The 17,558-nt window shown below is 40.5% G+C and overlaps 3 protein-coding genes across 4 annotated transcripts in view; 1 reads left to right on the top strand and 2 right to left on the bottom strand.

The window, feature by feature from the left end:
- Nucleotides 1–6,889, bottom strand: stk38l (serine/threonine kinase 38 like). Of its 2 annotated transcripts, none has more exons than XM_043236584.1 (14): nt 6,668–6,889; nt 5,070–5,209; nt 4,937–4,988; nt 4,634–4,756; nt 3,994–4,077; nt 3,770–3,893; nt 3,458–3,612; nt 3,209–3,311; nt 2,679–2,740; nt 2,478–2,595; nt 2,226–2,349; nt 1,958–2,053; nt 1,701–1,792; nt 1–1,395 (listed from the first exon to the last, which is right to left on the bottom strand). In XM_043236584.1, exons 2-14 carry the CDS (start codon nt 5,195–5,197, stop codon nt 1,268–1,270), a joined length of 1,389 nt encoding a protein of 462 aa, XP_043092519.1. In that variant the 5' UTR covers nt 5,198–5,209; nt 6,668–6,889; the 3' UTR covers nt 1–1,267. The 2 variants fall into 2 exon arrangements, with proteins under 2 accessions (XP_043092519.1, XP_043092518.1); XM_043236583.1 differs by having other exon boundaries at nt 5,070–5,331.
- The window catches only part of lrtm2a (leucine-rich repeats and transmembrane domains 2a), a 26,567-nt gene continuing 12,784 nt past the window's right edge, over nt 3,776–17,558 (top strand). The window contains exons 1-4 of the mRNA XM_043236587.1: nt 3,776–3,914; nt 4,072–4,128; nt 10,395–10,546; nt 16,992–17,152. The gene's annotated coding sequence lies outside the window, so the exon portion shown is untranslated. The remainder of the gene's footprint in view (nt 3,915–4,071; nt 4,129–10,394; nt 10,547–16,991; nt 17,153–17,558) is intronic.
- Nucleotides 7,716–17,558, bottom strand: part of cacna2d4a (calcium channel, voltage-dependent, alpha 2/delta subunit 4a) — a 37,322-nt gene continuing 27,479 nt past the window's right edge. Inside the window, exons 28-40 of the mRNA XM_043236581.1 lie at nt 14,502–14,563; nt 12,748–12,762; nt 12,585–12,632; nt 12,362–12,424; nt 11,248–11,318; nt 11,092–11,167; nt 10,765–10,817; nt 10,618–10,673; nt 10,435–10,455; nt 10,087–10,204; nt 9,121–9,236; nt 8,777–8,859; nt 7,716–8,643 (exon numbers count right to left, since the gene is read on the bottom strand). Of these exons, the coding sequence (XP_043092516.1) occupies nt 8,548–8,643; nt 8,777–8,859; nt 9,121–9,236; nt 10,087–10,204; nt 10,435–10,455; nt 10,618–10,673; nt 10,765–10,817; nt 11,092–11,167; nt 11,248–11,318; nt 12,362–12,424; nt 12,585–12,632; nt 12,748–12,762; nt 14,502–14,563 (878 nt within the window). The 3' untranslated portion in view covers nt 7,716–8,547. The remainder of the gene's footprint in view (nt 8,644–8,776; nt 8,860–9,120; nt 9,237–10,086; nt 10,205–10,434; nt 10,456–10,617; nt 10,674–10,764; nt 10,818–11,091; nt 11,168–11,247; nt 11,319–12,361; nt 12,425–12,584; nt 12,633–12,747; nt 12,763–14,501; nt 14,564–17,558) is intronic.

Raw genomic sequence — 17,558 nt, forward strand, 5'->3', positions numbered from 1 at the left:
TGCTGATCGGTACTTTATTGTTAAATCGCAATAGAAACTAGAGAGGGTGCTTGACGTCCAATTGATTTGTCGAAATTGGGTTCGTGCTCGGCTAATTACAGCTGTGTATGTTTTCTTTTAACATTTATTTCTTGCTTTTACATTTTTACACCAAGTAAACATTTAACAAAGTGAACATTAAATAACCCCGCCCCCCAGCACCAATCTTTTACACACAAGCTACATCAATTGCTCTCGTTTTTCAGCCCATCTGGCCGGTACTTGTAGTCATGCACAACAGCAGGTGTCCAGTCACTAAACATCCCCAACTAAGACAGCTTGGGAGAAACGTTTAACGTCACGGCCTGGGATGTCTCCTACTTCACTTACCAAGTTTTGTTCTCCATCGTGCAGTTATTTGGTTAAAGCTTTGATCACGTCAAGTTAATTTAGCTGCTAATACGACCTTGCAGTTCAGCTGATTATTTCAAACCCTGTCGATCTCTAAAGCTCAATTATTGCATGAAGGCGGGGGACGTTTTTAGCACTACTTATCTTCCCTTTAAAACCGCTGACCGAAGCTACATCTCGCATGTGTTACAACAGAACTACACGAACGGTTGCGTAGGCCGTGGTCGGACAAAAACGACGAACCGCATCGGCCGCGTGGATGAGAAGCAGGAGGAGGGCTGGCCGCTCACCGGCGAGGACAAAAACGGAAGCCGAAACATCTCTTCTTCAAGTTTCTTCTAGGTGGGATGCAACCGTACATTAAAACAACTGCACAGAAACACAAAAACACACTTGTGGGAAATATTCAGGTAGTCTACTACGTCATACAGCGCATCTAACAGTGTACATGTTGGACTCGGGTCTGTACAGGTTCTCCGCTTCCTGGAGCTTAAAAATGAGAGAAATCAACTTTATTGCAGTTTAGTCACCAAGAGGTTCGAGGTTAAAACGTCCCGTTTTCTGAACGTAAGGCTTCAGTGATGCATCTGCTTCCGTTTTGTTTATTTATTTTTTTCTTCCTTGTAATCTGCGACCCTGTTTGATCCAGTGTTGAAGAGCATTCGGACAACAGTCTCCTTTCAGCTAAGCAGCAGGACAAGACAGTCTCTCCATATCTATGGCCATATAATTATTTTCATTTTTTTATCGTCCGCAGGGACTCCTCTGAGAACAGGTCTACCGTGTAGCTCAAAGCGGCAGTGCGTAAGCTTTTCATTTGCAGAAATCTGTATTTGAGTCATCTAATCCTTCCCCTCCAGACCTTCGGGGGCCAGTTTCACGCCTTCCCCGCTTTCATGTAAGTGGGGATGGTGCCGCGCTGCGTCAGTCCCTCGAAGCGCTTGTAGGTGTAGTTGAGGAAAACCCAGTCCTTGGACTTGAAGTCTGGTTCGGTTACATTTGTCACTGAAACGAAAGGTGAGAAGGACAGTCAGAACATCTAATGCATCTGTTCATATGTAAGTGTATATATAAAATAAAGTGTTATATCCGCTGCGTATGGTCTGCATGGAGTCCAAAGGTCACAGACAATGGTAAACTGCATATATCCAAAGAACAGTTTTAAAGATGCCTGATCGCTGAGCACTAAAGGTACAGACGCATTTTAGTCCATTAGAAATCATTCATTATAAGAACTAAGCATATGATTGTTGGTGTGAAAAGGTTTTGTCTGTATATTTTCGTTGGCTAGGAAAAGCAGTTGGCAGTACCTGGCTGAAGAATGTCTGACTCTGGAAAGTCATCAAAGTTGGACGTATCATCGATGCTCTTGATGTCAATGGAAATAGCAGCGGGCCTCTCTCTGGGAGAAGGTAAACAGTTCAATTTCAGTTATCAACTTCAAACAATGGTTCTCTGTGATCGTGCACACAAAAGACTTGATTACATTTACACTGCCAAAATAAACACTTTATTATTTGTACCGTTTACCGACATTTCTGGTGATGCAGGGAACACAGAATAGTACCTGATGTGCTCCCAGTCCACGGACTCAAAGAACTGGTGAGATTTGATTTCGTCCACACTTCCTGACCCAATCCTGTTTTCCGCATCTGTGCAATACCTGACAACAAATGTCAAATGATCTCGTGTGACGAAAAGCTAGCTTTTGAAAGTGGTGGCGCTCTTTAAAATCGACGGCTACAATCACTTTGACCTCAAAAGCCCGTGGCTTTTTTTTTTTCGAATCATAAATCTTCTCTATACAGTTCGCGTTACACAGAAAAGCTCCTGACCTAAGGATCATGTCCTTGGCTCTCTCCGAGATGGGGACCTCAGGAGGGAAAGTTAGCGTTTCTCGCCAGTTCATGACCTTCCTGTAGGTTTCCTGCGGCGTCTCGGAACAGAAGGGCGGGTAGCCTAAAACAGGAAAGCGAAACAAACACCTGTTTCAGCACAGGAAAAAGCTACAGTAAAAGGCTTTTACGGAAAGAAAGGACCGGCCTGATCCGACCCGTTTACTTGGGAGTGTTTGGTATCTTACTAACCTATCAACATCTCGTACATTATCACTCCGAGAGACCACCAGTCGCACAGCTTGTTGTAGCCCGTTTGCATGAATACCTCAGGGGCGATGTAGTCTGGCGTCCCGACGGTGGAATAGGCCTGTATATGAAAGGCACGGAATCAACGAGACCAACAGGATATTTCTGTCCTGTAATAATAAAAAACAAAACGCTCTCTCCTACCAGCTGTCTTCGGTTTTTCTTCCATGTTTCTGCTTTCCGTTTTGAATTCATGTTTTGGAAAGCTAAAGGAGGCCGGAAAAATGGTTAATTACAGCCGTGCAGTTTTTTCTGTTTTCACTTTCGCACCGTCGTCAGACTGAAACGATCAGGGACCCTGCTGAAATGAATCTAAAGCTAATCACTTCTACATTTGAGATCCTCCATGGATGTGCAGAGCAGCAGGTGCTACACACAGCCAGAAACCCGCGGACTTATTTCTAAATAAATAATACTGTTCACACACCAAATAAAATATTTTAAAACTTGAAACATCTAGAAAGAAAGAAAAAAATCTCTATTCATTATAAAAATACACATGAAATTGTAACATTTTCCTTCTTTTCCATGACTTTCCCCAAGTTTACAAATCTCAGGCTCTCTCAAATCCTAGTTCTTCAACAACGGAATTCAAACCTTGATTTTTTTTTTTGTTGTTGTTTTGTCTCGTATTTGTGTTTTACGACAATTCGTTTGTTTAATCCGTTACTCACAGAAGTCGCTGGGAGGGTTGTGCGTGAGGTTCCTGTAAAATTCAGTCCGATGGGCCTTCTTCAAGCCTGTGCAGAGCCCAAAGTCAGACAGTTTGACATGGCCCTACAAAACACAAGGACATTGCGTTATGAGGCGTTCGGTTTCATAGGGCACAATAACCCTCCGCAAACCTATTTGTCTCCGTTGAACTGGTGACTGTGCTGTTTTGTCTGCGAGAGAGGAAATGAGAGATAAAATCAAATTCCCACCCGTGAATCGAGCAGCAAGTTGTCAGGCTTGATGTCTCGGTGAATGAAGCCCAGCTGGTGAATGGAGTCTATGGCCAGGACCGTCTCTGCTATATAGAACTGCGTAGCTTCTTCAGACAGCGTGTCTTTCTTCATCAGCAGAGTCATCATATCTCCTGAACACACACACACACACACACACACACACACACACGAGTTACAGCCTCTAGGCAGCTGCTCTAAAAATAGTCCTGTTATGAGCAGACTGCCTTTTCCAGTTCTAAATCCCTGACTTAGTAAAGCACATGTGACATTGTATGCATCCGTCTTCACCTCCAGGCAGAAACTCCATGATGAGGTACAGATTGCGTTTATCTTGAAAGCTGTAGAACATCTTCACTACCCAGGCGCCATCAGCCTCCACCAGGATGTCTCTCTCGGCCCGGATATGAGCCACCTGCCCCAGGGAGGAATCCAGGTGAGGAGAGACATTATCAGCGGATCGGTATCACAGACGGGTCGCTATCTGAGGCGGCTGTGTTCAATTCTGTCTGTACCTGTTCTTTCTCCAACATGTCTGCTTTCCTGAGGATCTTCATGGCGTAAATGTGACCCGTGTCCTTTTTCTGAACCAGGCGAACCTGAATGCAGCACAGAGGGAGGATTTTTGGAGAACAGACTAAGATTGAAATGTAAGTTTATTTTGCTTCAAATTGACACCAAAATAAAAAAAAAGTACTCTATATATATATATATATATATAAAAAGTTAATATATTAAATATTTTTATAATATATACTGTATGTGTTTATTTATACATAATAAATATACACAGTACACATGCATATATAATGTAAACAAATTTTTTTTTTTTTAAATGGATGTAAAATGCAATCGTGATTAATTGTTACAAAACACAAAAACAGTTAATTGAAATAAAGCTGAAATAAAATAGAAATATTACATGGAAAACTTGAAAAAATAAGGAAGAGTTGCCTAAAAATTAAAATGACTAATATAAAAATTTTTATTAAAAATATTTAGAAATAGCAAAAAAAAAAACATAAAAAACACAGAATATCAATATTCACAGAGGTGAATGACTAGACAATGTCATGGAAAAGGCGGTCCTAGAATGGGCCTTTTGTTTATTAATAATCAGTTACGAGCTTTCGTTTCCGACGTCTAGAGACGCACCTCTCCGAAAGCTCCTCTCCCGATCACTTTGAGGGACTCGAAGTCGTCGAGACCAAGCCGGGTCCTCTTGAGCCGCAGGAACTCGGTCTCCTTGCGGGCGTGCAGAGAGCGCCTCATACTCTTCTGCGGCGAGAAACGCAAACAACTCGAGAAAATATTCCGCCAACGACGCGCGTCAAGCATCAATAGCGTACCCAGAGCAGAGGGCTAAGCCCAAAGCGCACAGCCACGACTCCCACTCAAACCATTACTGTCGACCCGTCTCTGATTATCAATAGCTCTAGGGTCGCTCCATCTTCTCACCTCTTCATCGGGTAAACCCTCCTCGTCCATCACCTTTTCCAGCTTCTTCTGCCTAAAACGGAGGGAAGCGCTGCGTCACGGCCAGCCCAAGCTTTATTTCACCACGCTAACGGTTGGGATGAAGCTGGGTTACCTCATCTCCCGCTCCTCGTGCTGGGTGAGCAGGGTGCTGTAGAAGTGCTCCAGCGTGAGTTTGGCCACCGTGACTCTCTCGCGCGTGTGGTTGCTCATCGGGAGGGGAGCCGCCATGCCTCCCGTCATGGCCACGCTAGGCTGGAACAGGAAAATCATTTGCAAAGCAGAGGTCGACCAACGCAAATGAACGCGTCTCCATCGAAAGGCCTTACCACCGACCACAGAACCAGCCACGAGGGGTCTACATGTTAGCTAAAAACCTGGAATATTGAAAAATGCCAGCTTTAAAGTTTGCGTGTTACTGATCGAAATACGTACGTTTATGGTAGCAAGCGCGCAGAACGCGATCTTTACTTAATGTCATGAGTTTGGCATGAAAGAAAAATTACTGATTGTTGGCTATGCTACAAAAACATACTGAAGACTGGTTTTGTGGTCCAGGGTCACGTTTACGTGCGTGTATGAAAAACGTTAGCAATAATTAATCGGTATTTACACCAAATTCTATTATTTTTAGATTACACCAACATAATTGTTAGTAATAATCGCAGACAAAGCATCGATGTAATTAATATTAATAAATAAATAAATGATTGATAATTGTACCGTTTATTTTTAGTTATTATTTGAACAATTTAGCTTTTAGTGAATCGAGGTTATTACGGGAAACTAAAACTAAAATAATGCTAGTTGAAATAAAACCTAAACGACGCCGTTATTCGAAAATGAAACATTCACGGAAAATAAATTGTAATAAAATATATATATTTCAACCAACATTAGTTTACATTTTTTTTTACTCTTTTGATGAACTAAAACAAAAACTAATTAAATTAAAGGGGGAAAACCTAAAACTAAAATAAAAATATATATTTTTTTAAATAAAGCAGCAGCTAAATGGCTCATCAGTTACTGGTAGGAGTATTTTTGTCTGCTTGATAAGAACAAAAACCGGAATAGAGTAGTGATTTCATGCACGGTTTTGCAGGTGTTTATTCTGTGCGTTGCTGCTGGTTTTCACGCAAAAACTTGACAGTTTGGGCTTTTTAACATAACGTTTTCGTTGGAGCTATACCGACTAAAACTGACCAGTTTCCGCCAGAAACGCAAGTCACCCGAGCTCCAGTTCTGGTCTTAAAAGCAACATCGCAGAAGCGAGAGACTCGTTGTTCTGGATCAAAAAAACGTGCGATTCTTGCGCCTACGAGCAGCCTTGTTTCTCAAAGAGCGCCGTTAACGCCCGCGCGTCGCGCGCATGTGAAACACACCGGCTCTGGACCGGGAAGGCTCGCGCACCTGCGTTCGGCCTCGCGTCTGCGTGCGTGACCTTGCGGGCGCGACGCGCGGTTTGACAGGTTTATATCGACGGACGCGTTAACCCGGACGGCCCGCGCACATCGCGCCGACGCGGCCGAGACCGAATCGGCGGCGCGACGGATGAGGCGATGTCCCGCACGCCAGCATCGTGATCGTCTCTCTAGGCGTCAAACATCTGCTTTGTGCGTCGCGTATTGCGAGCGTGAGCCCCGCACGCAGCTGCCGATTTAACAACAGCAACCGCTGTGATTTATCTGCACCATCCTATTAAATTCTCACCTCCCCGTCCTCCTCCAGATTAGACAGTTTGCCGGACAGCCGAGGACCGAAACAGGGACGAAACGGAGCCGAGCGAGCGTGCCGGGGGTCGAGCAGGCGGGTCGGAGAGGCTCAGAGACCGCTCATGTTTATTCTCTGTTGAGGCTGATGTTTGCTGCGGCGGAGCTGCGCTGTATCTGATCCACCTCCCCGCACGCGCTCTGCCCGACAAACCAAGAGTCCCCGGCCACCCGTGGCGTTTTTACAAAATAAAAGTGGCCAAGAGATCGCAGCGAACGGGGATAGCATACACTGACACCTTTAGACCAAGCAAAGCTTACACCTTCCGCCCATTTAGGGTGTTCTGTTTGCCTATTTAAACGTTTTATACATTTTGTAAAAAAAAAAAAAAAAAAAAAAGGCCTTGCCCCAGATATAAATAATATTAATAATGTAATTATTATTATTTGCTTTTCTTTTATATATATATATATATATATATATATATATATATATATATATATATATATATATATATATATATATATATATATATATAAAAGAATAATAATAAATAAAATAAATATATAAATATAAATCCTTGTAAAATCACAATTTATTACAAAATATCAAGTAGCAAAAGACTGATAATTATAAGAACCATTACTGATAATTGAAAACCAATAATAAGAATTAATAATAACTGACCACCTGATCTGCATATTTGAATGGTTTATAAAGCAACACTAGAGTCGCAAGAACAAATTACAAAAATAAATTTATTTCAAAAACAGAGAACTTTTTTTTTTTATGTTTTCCAAAATCATGTTTTTATTGTCTTTTATTGTGTTTAGCTATATTTCTTTCTAGTTATTTTATAACCTAATCAAAACAACTATACTGCAGTTTGATTGAGATTAACTATATATATATATATATATATATATATATATATATATATATAATAGTATTCTATAATTACTATTGATATATCTAATTTTAATTCAAAATAAGATTTAGTACCTCGTGATTTGACACAAGAAAATACTTCACCAAAAAAATACTTGGTTCTTTCTTTATTTCAGCATAGATCGCCAACGTTCACCTTTTAACTCAAAAACATTTTATAATTAAGTTTTAGGTGTACAGTAAGACACATGGGATTCCTGCAATGATCAGTGTCATTAACATCAGCATTTGAAAAAAAATAACAACCACATAACAATACCTGAGCGAGAAAACAAACGAAAGAGTGACAGAGATTTATAATACATTGCATCAATAATGCATAGCAATAATAATTGTTAAAAAATATTTTTGTGCAAGTTGGAGAACAGACGACTAAAATCAAAGTTTTAAATACAAGACAAAAGTTCTCAAATTCCCGTAACAACAATGAAGGTCATAATGTTCATTTTTATTTTACATAATGGTCGAGAGAAGAAATGTGAAAAGCCATGCTAACTCTTCCTGTTAGCATCACAATATATTTAATGTAAGAAAGTAAACATGACGCACTTTTGTAATTTACTCTGACAGAGATTTGTAATCTGTTGTGATAATAATGCATAGTAATAAAATATTTTTGTGCAAGTCGGAGGACAGACGACTAAAATCAAAGTTTTAAATACAAGACATAATTTTTTCAAACAATAAACAAGGTCATAATGGTCATTTTTCGTCTTCTGCTTTTATATTAGAGATAAAGTCACTACGGGCCATAAATTCTCCTCCGAAGCCCAGCTGCCGTCCGGTCTAGCTCTCGTTTCCATCCATCCTCTTTGATAACACCGATTTTCCAAAGACCTTTTGCTACGTATAACTAATGTGGAAGACTTTGCACCGTTCTAGTCTAGTCATCTCGTATTATTTCTAGCAGGTTGAGTTTAACAGGTCCTCCGTCATCGCCGGGTGAGCGTAGAAACTGATAAACAGGCTAGGAAGAGCGCGACGGACAAGCTGATTGCCACGGCCCCACCGCAGTCCTTAGCATTTTCCTAAAACACGCCACAGACACACAAAATTGGCAGACTTATCTTATTTCCGGCACGCAGACAGATAGCAATCAAAAGGCATTGCTGCAATGCACGTCTGAAAAGTGTGTGTGTGTGTGTGTGTGTGTGTGCTTACTTGAGGGTGGTATGCATGACAAGACTCGGGCCTTCTTCGTATCTTCTGAGATCTCATCCGGTCGCATTTCACCGATGCATTATGTGCCCAGCGGTTAAGAAAAACGAGGAAACCGCGAGAATAGCGAACCAACAAACCGAGATACAGTTTTAAGTGTAGCATGCTTTCTAATAAGCTGTAAAATGGGTTCAAATGTTTAAAAGGTGCACCCCGGGAAAGCATTGCTAATAGATTAAATATACTGTTTGCACTTTTACATGACTAAACTGATCCGATTGAAGAGTGATTCATCTCCTCGGTGTGTGGTCTGCCGAGCAGTGATTTAGCTGGGGTTTTAAGGATATATTTGACCTCTTTGGGCTCCATGGTGATGGGCGGGTACTGCCGGGAACAGTCACAGTCGGCCTGAATCACCACCAACAGCAAGTTACTATCAGGAACCTGATTGATTACAAACATCCTGCAGGCAACAAAAGAAAGGGAGAAAATGTTATTTCGAACAAGGTTATTTAGAGCAAAATGACGCATTTCAGTAATAAAGAGGCAATTTAGGACAGAGCGTGGTGCCGAGGAGGTAATAAACAAACAGAAACATATCGGCCAAACATAAATACGGCCATTTTTATTGTTTCATTGTAGAATATTGTTATTATAAGATTTGGATGCTTGGCTAGCCAGACAGACAAACTGTCTCAAAATTATAGTTTAAAAAGTGAAAATATAATTTGATTTAAGGGACGAGGTGCAGGAGGTAATGCCATAATGTTGCGAAAATAAAGCAATATATACGTAAAACGGCTATTTTCCTAAATATTACTGCCACACGCTCTGTTATGTTGCAATGTAGCTTTATTTTCTAGCTTATTGGCTTATTATCACCACTAGAGGGCGTCAAAAAGACAGGAAACGATGTGAAGACGGTAGATCCTGTTCTCTTTAGCTTGATAAACGAATACACGAATGCAGATAAATCCGTATTTTAAGGGCACTCCGAAGCGAGAACGATAATGGCTGCCATGCTGAAGGGCTGTCCCGAATCAGAGCGCTTAAAAGTGCCCTTTGAAACGAAGGATTTCAAAGGGTGCAACGTCCCTTCGCTTTTTTTTTTTTTTTTTTTTTTTTTTTTTGTGCAGGTTTAATTTTCTCAAACCTTAATTGCTTGGGAAAGACGACGCCGAAGCGCATTCGAAGGATTTAAATCCGAGAGGATCTTAAGGTTCACATAATTACGACTTTACATTCGGCAAATCTGACTTGTCAAGAGCTTATTAAAAAACGTATATATTTAATTGTGAGACATAATCCCTTACTTTTGACATCTCCCACATTTGATCATGCTGTTGGTTTCTTTGATCGACGGCTCATAGACGAAGCTGGGATACTCAGTGTCGCAAGGCTGCAGAATGTCCCCCTTCGACTTCTTACTAGCTACAAAACAAATCTACGGTTATCTTTCAAAATAAACCACAACCTCATGTATTCAAACACGCGCAGCGTCCTCTTATTCTCAGCTACAGGATGCTTTAATTACACGGTGTCGACAACACTTGACAGCAATAAAAATATCACTTTTGATCCACGAGTAACAACGCTTTCTGCTCTCTTTTTTCACGCGCAGCGCAAGCGATATCACACACGGCGATGGAGACGACACTTACATGCATGGAACAAGGCCTTGGCTGCGACACGTCGAGATGAAAAAGGGTTACGTGAGCAAAGAAATACGAACGCAAGCCGCGGAGATGAAGAAGGGAGACACAGGAACACCAGGTGAGGAACACGAATGAGTGATGAAACGATGGCATTAGTTCACACTGAGCTCTTTTTTGCTTCACACATACCCTCGGCGAAGGGATCCGAGTGCCACAGGCCGTAGATGTTGAAGTCCAGTAAAAACCTGGCGGAGAAAAAACGTCTGATTTTTACTAGGGACGAACTGCGTCACCGATGCTTTGAAGCGCAGAGCGTGTTTTAACAGCCGCACTTACAGCAGGAAGTTCGACAGGAGCCATCTCAGCGCTGCCAAAAGATTATAAAAGGGCTGAGGGAGGAAAAAAAAAGCAGTGAGAGAATAAAGCTGGCATCCTTGCATTTCAATTACACTCTAAATTTTCCGATTAGGAAATCATGACAGAAACCGTACATCGTCACGCCGTTAGAAAGGGTAATGGTGAAGGCCTAGCCTTCATCTAGATCAGCCGTGACCTGTGACCTCCGGCCATACACAGCGGATTGCACGAACAGCGAGTAACACTGATAGCGTCTGAGGGATGCGTTCTGGTAGACGTTATTCAAACAGACAGGACAATGCTTACACTTAGCAGGGGTCGAGCGCCGCTGGTGTAGTGAGGGTTCACCTTACACATGGCCTGATAGTCGTAGAGCAGCACTCTGTGGAAAACACACAGCGGCGGCATTTACGCCTTAACATTTTAAGGTTACGCAACACGCGCTAAAAAAAGTTCGCGTACCTCTTAAACATGCCCATTTTCAAGAGCTGGGACATCACCGACCCGTCGATTTTCCCCAGAAACTTGCCGACCTGCGGAGGGCACAGAGAGACGCGTGGCTTTAAGGCATCGCAGTTCTTTATTATTTATCTCAGCGGGATCTCTTCCTGGTTCACAACGGAAACAGTGACAGCTCAGAACCAACTGCGTCCGTATTAGTTCTGCTTTTTTCCACGGGCGTGCTGACTTTGCTGTTCAATCAAGCACCGAAATCAAATTTTAAACAGCGTTTGGACTCCGTAAGGCTGCAGGCCCACATCAGAGTCAGCGTTTACTGCATCCAGTGCGCTGAATTATTCATAACAGCCCCTGTTATCCCTCCCCTCCTCTATATTTACCCCGATGATGCACTGTTCTCCTCTCCGTCTTGCTCTCTCATAGGACCGCTACTAATGATGGAAAACACCTCATGCATTTATTCATTCATTCATTTCCACAGTCACCTTCTCATGCTGAGTCAACGTCAGATAGTGCTATTTCTTTTAATCTGTGTTATTCACAGCATAAATGTCCTTATTTAGGATCCGTTTTATTTCGTGAGTTCATTAACTTTTTCTTTTTTTTTTCTGACCATGACCTGTTTTCAGCTGAACCACTTAAACAGCACTCTAGATGAATTTTTACTGCGTGTCATTCCCCATCTTAACCTAAATCTCCAGGGCTCTGAATCACTGCAGCAACACTAAAGAGGAATTTTTTTATATTTTTCTATATTTTAATAAATCAATAATAATTTTTAAACAATAAAAATATATATATATATATATATATATATATATATATATATATATATGTATATATATATATGTGTATATATATATATATATATATGTATATATATATATATATGTATATATATATATATATATATATATATATATATATGTATATATATATATATATATATGTATATATATATATATATATATATATATATATATATATATATATATATATATATATATATATATATATATATATACACATCATTTTTTGTCTATTTTTACATTACAGATGTTTGGGTTGTGAATGCCATTTCATGTTGACCTTAACCTGTCACTTTAAGTGCTCTTACATCAGTCCTGTCCTTAGAGATGATGATGAAGCCATTACTGTCAATGACGTAGCAGTTAACATCCTGCACACAAATGCAAAAAAAAAGAAAAAAGAAAAAGCATTTGTCACAACGAATTACTTTTTATGGAGGACAGGCAATACGTATTTTTGCAGATATGCCTACAAATGCTCTAGATGTCCAGCACTTATGCACTATAAATACTACACCGTAAGACACTCACCGGATTATCGGTACAGCTTAGAGGACAAAGCCCGTCTACACCTGAACACTGAATGAGAGAGACAGACATTGAAGAAGACAGGAAAACAAAGCTGATGATGATGATAACCTTTTTAAGTTTTCGTGGTACAGAGATTATTCTTGTATTTGTAATGAGCACATACATCCGTGTCATTCCCCTGATATCCATCCAGATAATATGAAGCGGTGGTGAGAAAAAAAAAAGAAAAGAAAATTGTTAACTGATATGAAACCACAGGCTCAAGACTAATAGCCTCAAACTCAACCCCTGCTTATAACATCACTGTTCTGCCTTTAAGCTATCACATGGCCTGTGTAGGCTCCTGTGCGCTTTTACTCTAGCATCAGATGAGATGAGGGACAGGAGAAGCAGACATAACTCCACTCACTGGGACCTGTAAATATTTAGCATAACTGCCGTCAAACATCCTTATATCATACATCTTCATTTAAGCTTTTGTGTGTCCTTCTGAGGGACCCATTCTTCCCTGTAAAGAATATTGAAATAACCTAATGATGCATTTTTTTTGCTGAAATGATGAGTAGTCTTTTTTATATACCCAAAAGTCTTTTAAACTAACCCCAAATTTTTGAGCATATATAGATAATGCATTAAAATGTGAACAAATAAATATATCTTTACATCTAAATGTATATATATATATATATATATATATATATATATATATATATATATACATATATATATATATATATATATATATATATATATATATATATAAAAAAATCTAAAAAGTATCTCCACAAAGTCTCCACAAAGATAATAAACAGCACTACTAAATATTAAAGAGGCTTTGACAATTAAGTGTTTTTTGATCATCAAATCAGCATTAGAATAATAATAAAACAGCTGAAAACTCAGCTTTGCCGTCACTGAAATAAATGACAGGTATTTTAAATTTCTATAATATTACACAAAATCACCGTTTTCACTTGTATGAGCATAACAGACTTCTTCCAGATCCTAAATGCTTTCTTTCTTTTTCACGGGCAATTTGTTTTAAGCTCCGTTTATGCTTTAAACTGCAAACAGATCTCACACAACTTTGCTAAGCAAAGTACATTTCTAAATCCGAAGAAGACGTTTGCGCGCCCCAGCGCCAAAACACGCTTTATTCTCAACTAGGACTAAGAATAACCCTGCGCAATTTACAGACACACATTAACGCCAGTCTCTTTCTCGCCTTCACGTTTCATCTCACGACGTGCGCCGGGTGCTTAATGGATTTTTACCTTTCAAACATCAAAAGTGTAGAAATAATCACCGTGGCGTTGTCATTAACTTCGTCTTCGCTGAATAAGGCATTAGTTAATATTTCTGCAGTCAGGAGTGAACACAGACAAACAGTGGTAACGTGCCAGCTGAGGTGGAAGAGCGTTCAGGGAGGCGTGGAAAATCCCAGGGGTACGAGAAAAAATAAAGAGCGTCCTCCCTGAGGAGGATGTAGAGAGCGATATCGCCTCCGCTCCCTATTCTTTTCGAGTGCCGTCTGGACTCTCCCACCCCTCTCTCAACACTCAACATCTTCTGTTAGCATCATAAACGTCAAACAGAAGCCTGTGCCAGGAGTGTCACCGCTAACATTATTGTGTTTATCTTCACCTCCCATCACAGAACGCACAATGTTTAAACAGATAGGACACATCCGGCCTGCAAACGCTTGTGTACATGTCCTCGCGGAGACATCCTGTTGACGTTTGTTTTGTAATATAATGAAACAGAATATGACGCATGTTTTAAATGAATATAATTGATTGCGTTATTTATTAATACTTTTTTAATACGGAGGCTAACAAAAGCATAAATGCAGCCAGAAAAATAAACATGCTCATAAACGTGATCGCAGTAGATGATTTGAGATATCTGTTATAGTACCTGTGTAGTTATGGACCAAAACCTTTTTTCCAACATCTCAAGAGTCATCTGTACGCCAATGGCTAGGCAGGGAAGAAAAAGACACAAATATTAGAAAAGATTTTTACATTTATTTAGTATTATGACGTATCAAATTAAACACACAAACATATATATGTGAATAGTTGACTGAGACATTTTTTTTTTTTTTTTTGCTGAAGACCCTGTTCCATTCGACTGGGATATTATCCCAGCATGCATCGGCAGCCGCCCACTCTCTCAAGCTTAAACATACAAAATGCGCTGATATCTTTTACGTCTCAGTCCTGATAGCTCATATATTAAAACTGATATCTCATTCCTCAACCCCTATGCCTCACACTTCAGTTTATTACCTTAAACCCAGCACCTCATACATCAAACCCGATGGCTAATATCTCCATCTGCGCATCCGTGTCCCTCTGCTTTTCACGCAAGGCAGTTTTGTTGTTCAAAGACTAATTAGCGGGACGGTTTCGAATTTGCGACGAGTTGACGGGTCTGATTAAACTGCAGTAAATTGTTCGTTTGAGTAAAAATCTTTTAACTTCAATAATTCAGACAGAGAGAGGGAGACCGGAGCAGGACCATCTATCATACTGAAGCTAATTAATAGAGTTGGATAATAAAGAGCCAGAGAGTGGAAGGCAGTGTTGGTAATAGCTGCTCGGGGCTGGGGGGGGAGATGGCTAGCAGAGGGGAGGCGATCTCTTGAATGAATAGACGCGTGTTATAAAGTCCCAGACCCGGCAGACATACTGTAACAACGCTGGGAGATTACAGTCACCATGTCTCCTCCAGCGTCCTAAAGATTTGGACAACCCTGTAATGAAGATTACCCAAAAATAGTGATGAGCGAGCTCGCAGACGCGTCCCGCCGCAGCTAGAAGTGTGAATGACGGAAGACATGTGACTCCAGCAGAGCAGATAATTTAGTAAATACACAGTTTTCTGAGCTTCTGTCATTCTCTTTTCCACACAAACATCCCACACACAAAAACAAACACAATGATGTGATACAGCATGAAGCCTCAACCAAATCCTCAGAGCGACAGCGCGGCGCGCAATCAATCCTGCTTAAACCCGACAGATTCTACCATTTGATGGTTAAATATAAAACCTTTAATGAGGGAGCGATGGGACGTGAGGGAGAAGTGTGTGATATATGTGGGCTACAAAAATATTTCCTCTTTTTCAGCAAACGGTCAGTTTTTTAGCTCGATTAAAATGTTGATCATCAACCTGAGCTTAATACGATGTTTTTTTATAGCCGTGCTACTACTATGTAGATGCAGTTTAATATCAATTGTGTAATTTTGTTCAAAAACAGCTATAAAGAGCAAATCTCAATTATCATTTCAATGAATGAGCCTCAGTGAAGCTGCTAGGTACTGATGAATGAATATTTCCCAGTGTAAAATGTAAAAAAAAAAACAGCTTGTACATTTTTGATCACTATAAATTATTAAAATAATTTGCTTAACAGAAAATACAGATTGGGGCTAGATTTAAAGTACTAAAAGGGGCAAGGTGATTTACTAGCAATGCATTAATTTCTGTGACGACCAGCACAATCTACCAAGTGCATGCTTTTTTAGACGTTAAATAAATGCGCGGATAGCAGTCATCAAACTGTGTGATTCATTTTAATACTCTCCTCCCATGTGAAGAGAAGCTGAAGAGAAACTCCTACAAACGCACATTCAATAAGGTCAGGTTGAAAAATAATTTCAGTGCAGTGGAGAATTAGTGACAGTGAACTAAACGCTACTTATTTCACAGAGCTTTCTTTTTTTTTTTTCCAAAAGACGGTTTGCGCTGGAGCTTGATGCTGAAAACGAGCTTGAAATGCGCATTTAAGAGATTTTACCCAATAAGTTGCTTGTCAAAGCTCAAAAAACCCCCAAAACAAAACATGGACTTGTGCCAATAATGCCTTCATACTAAAAAATATTAAAGATTTGGTAATGCACGTCAGGGTATAATCGAAGACAGAGAGGTGTGTGTACTCGTGAGTGTGTGAAGGTGTGCTGTTTTAATTATGTAAAACAATACGTCGTTAATTAAGAATAAGATTCTCCTGGTCGTAATAGGCTTAATGTCCAGTCTTCGGCTTGTGTGTGTGGGTTATTGAAGTAGAAGCGAACCAAGTGTGTACATTGTATTTCGCACGTTGTTTTAACTGGTTCGCTGATCTGCGCTGTACTTTATGGTTTTAGGCTTAGCTTAATATGCATTTCGAACTCGAAATTATATTCATGTATACTAAATTATGCTAATGCGGTTAATATCTGTTTGAAAACGCCAGGACTGAACTGCAGGGTGTGTGCGCGAGCAGCAAGGTCTTTACATTGCAGATTATCACGAAGAGCTCAAGTAGCATACGCTAACAGTGAGTCAAAAAAAAAAACACCCTCTCAATCCCCCACCTCTCTCTCTCTCTCTCTCTGTTTCTTTCCCTCTGTTGCTTAGGTAACATGATGTCAGCGCAGCCCCTACCGACACCTTGAAGACTCACCACCAAAATATGACACTGTCCTCGACGTGAGCAGCGCACGCAGGATCATCGCTCCTGTGTGCATGTAGCACACTTCGTAACATACAGGGCTTCTGATAAGGAGAGAAATGGCTTGGTAAGGCTTTAATGGAGCTGTAGTGCTTTTTCTTGTCAATGTCTGGCATGTGAAAGCATGTGGGCGGCACTGAGGTCCTTCTGAAGTACACGGTATGTTGCAACAGCCCACAACACACAGGAGGTAAACGCTTCTGATGTCGCAGAATGCTTTTCCTCTTATAAATAGCTGCAATGGATGCATTTCTCCTTTTTTTTCCGAGGTGCTGGTGCTGCAGCGTGGCCTGCATGCCTCTATGCATTATTCAACGCAGCAGGCAATGGCAGGGATGTTTGTATACGTGGATGGCGTTTGGTCTAGTGGTTAGTCCATGGGAACAGTGGCCGGCACATGTATGATTGCGTTCCTGCACTGTTGAACGATGTCAGCACTCTGAGGACATCGCAGCGTGTAAAATGCATCGCTG

The sequence above is a fragment of the Puntigrus tetrazona genome, chromosome 4 (assembly GCF_018831695.1).
Source record: "Puntigrus tetrazona isolate hp1 chromosome 4, ASM1883169v1, whole genome shotgun sequence".
Taxonomy (NCBI): Eukaryota; Metazoa; Chordata; class Actinopteri; order Cypriniformes; family Cyprinidae; genus Puntigrus; species Puntigrus tetrazona.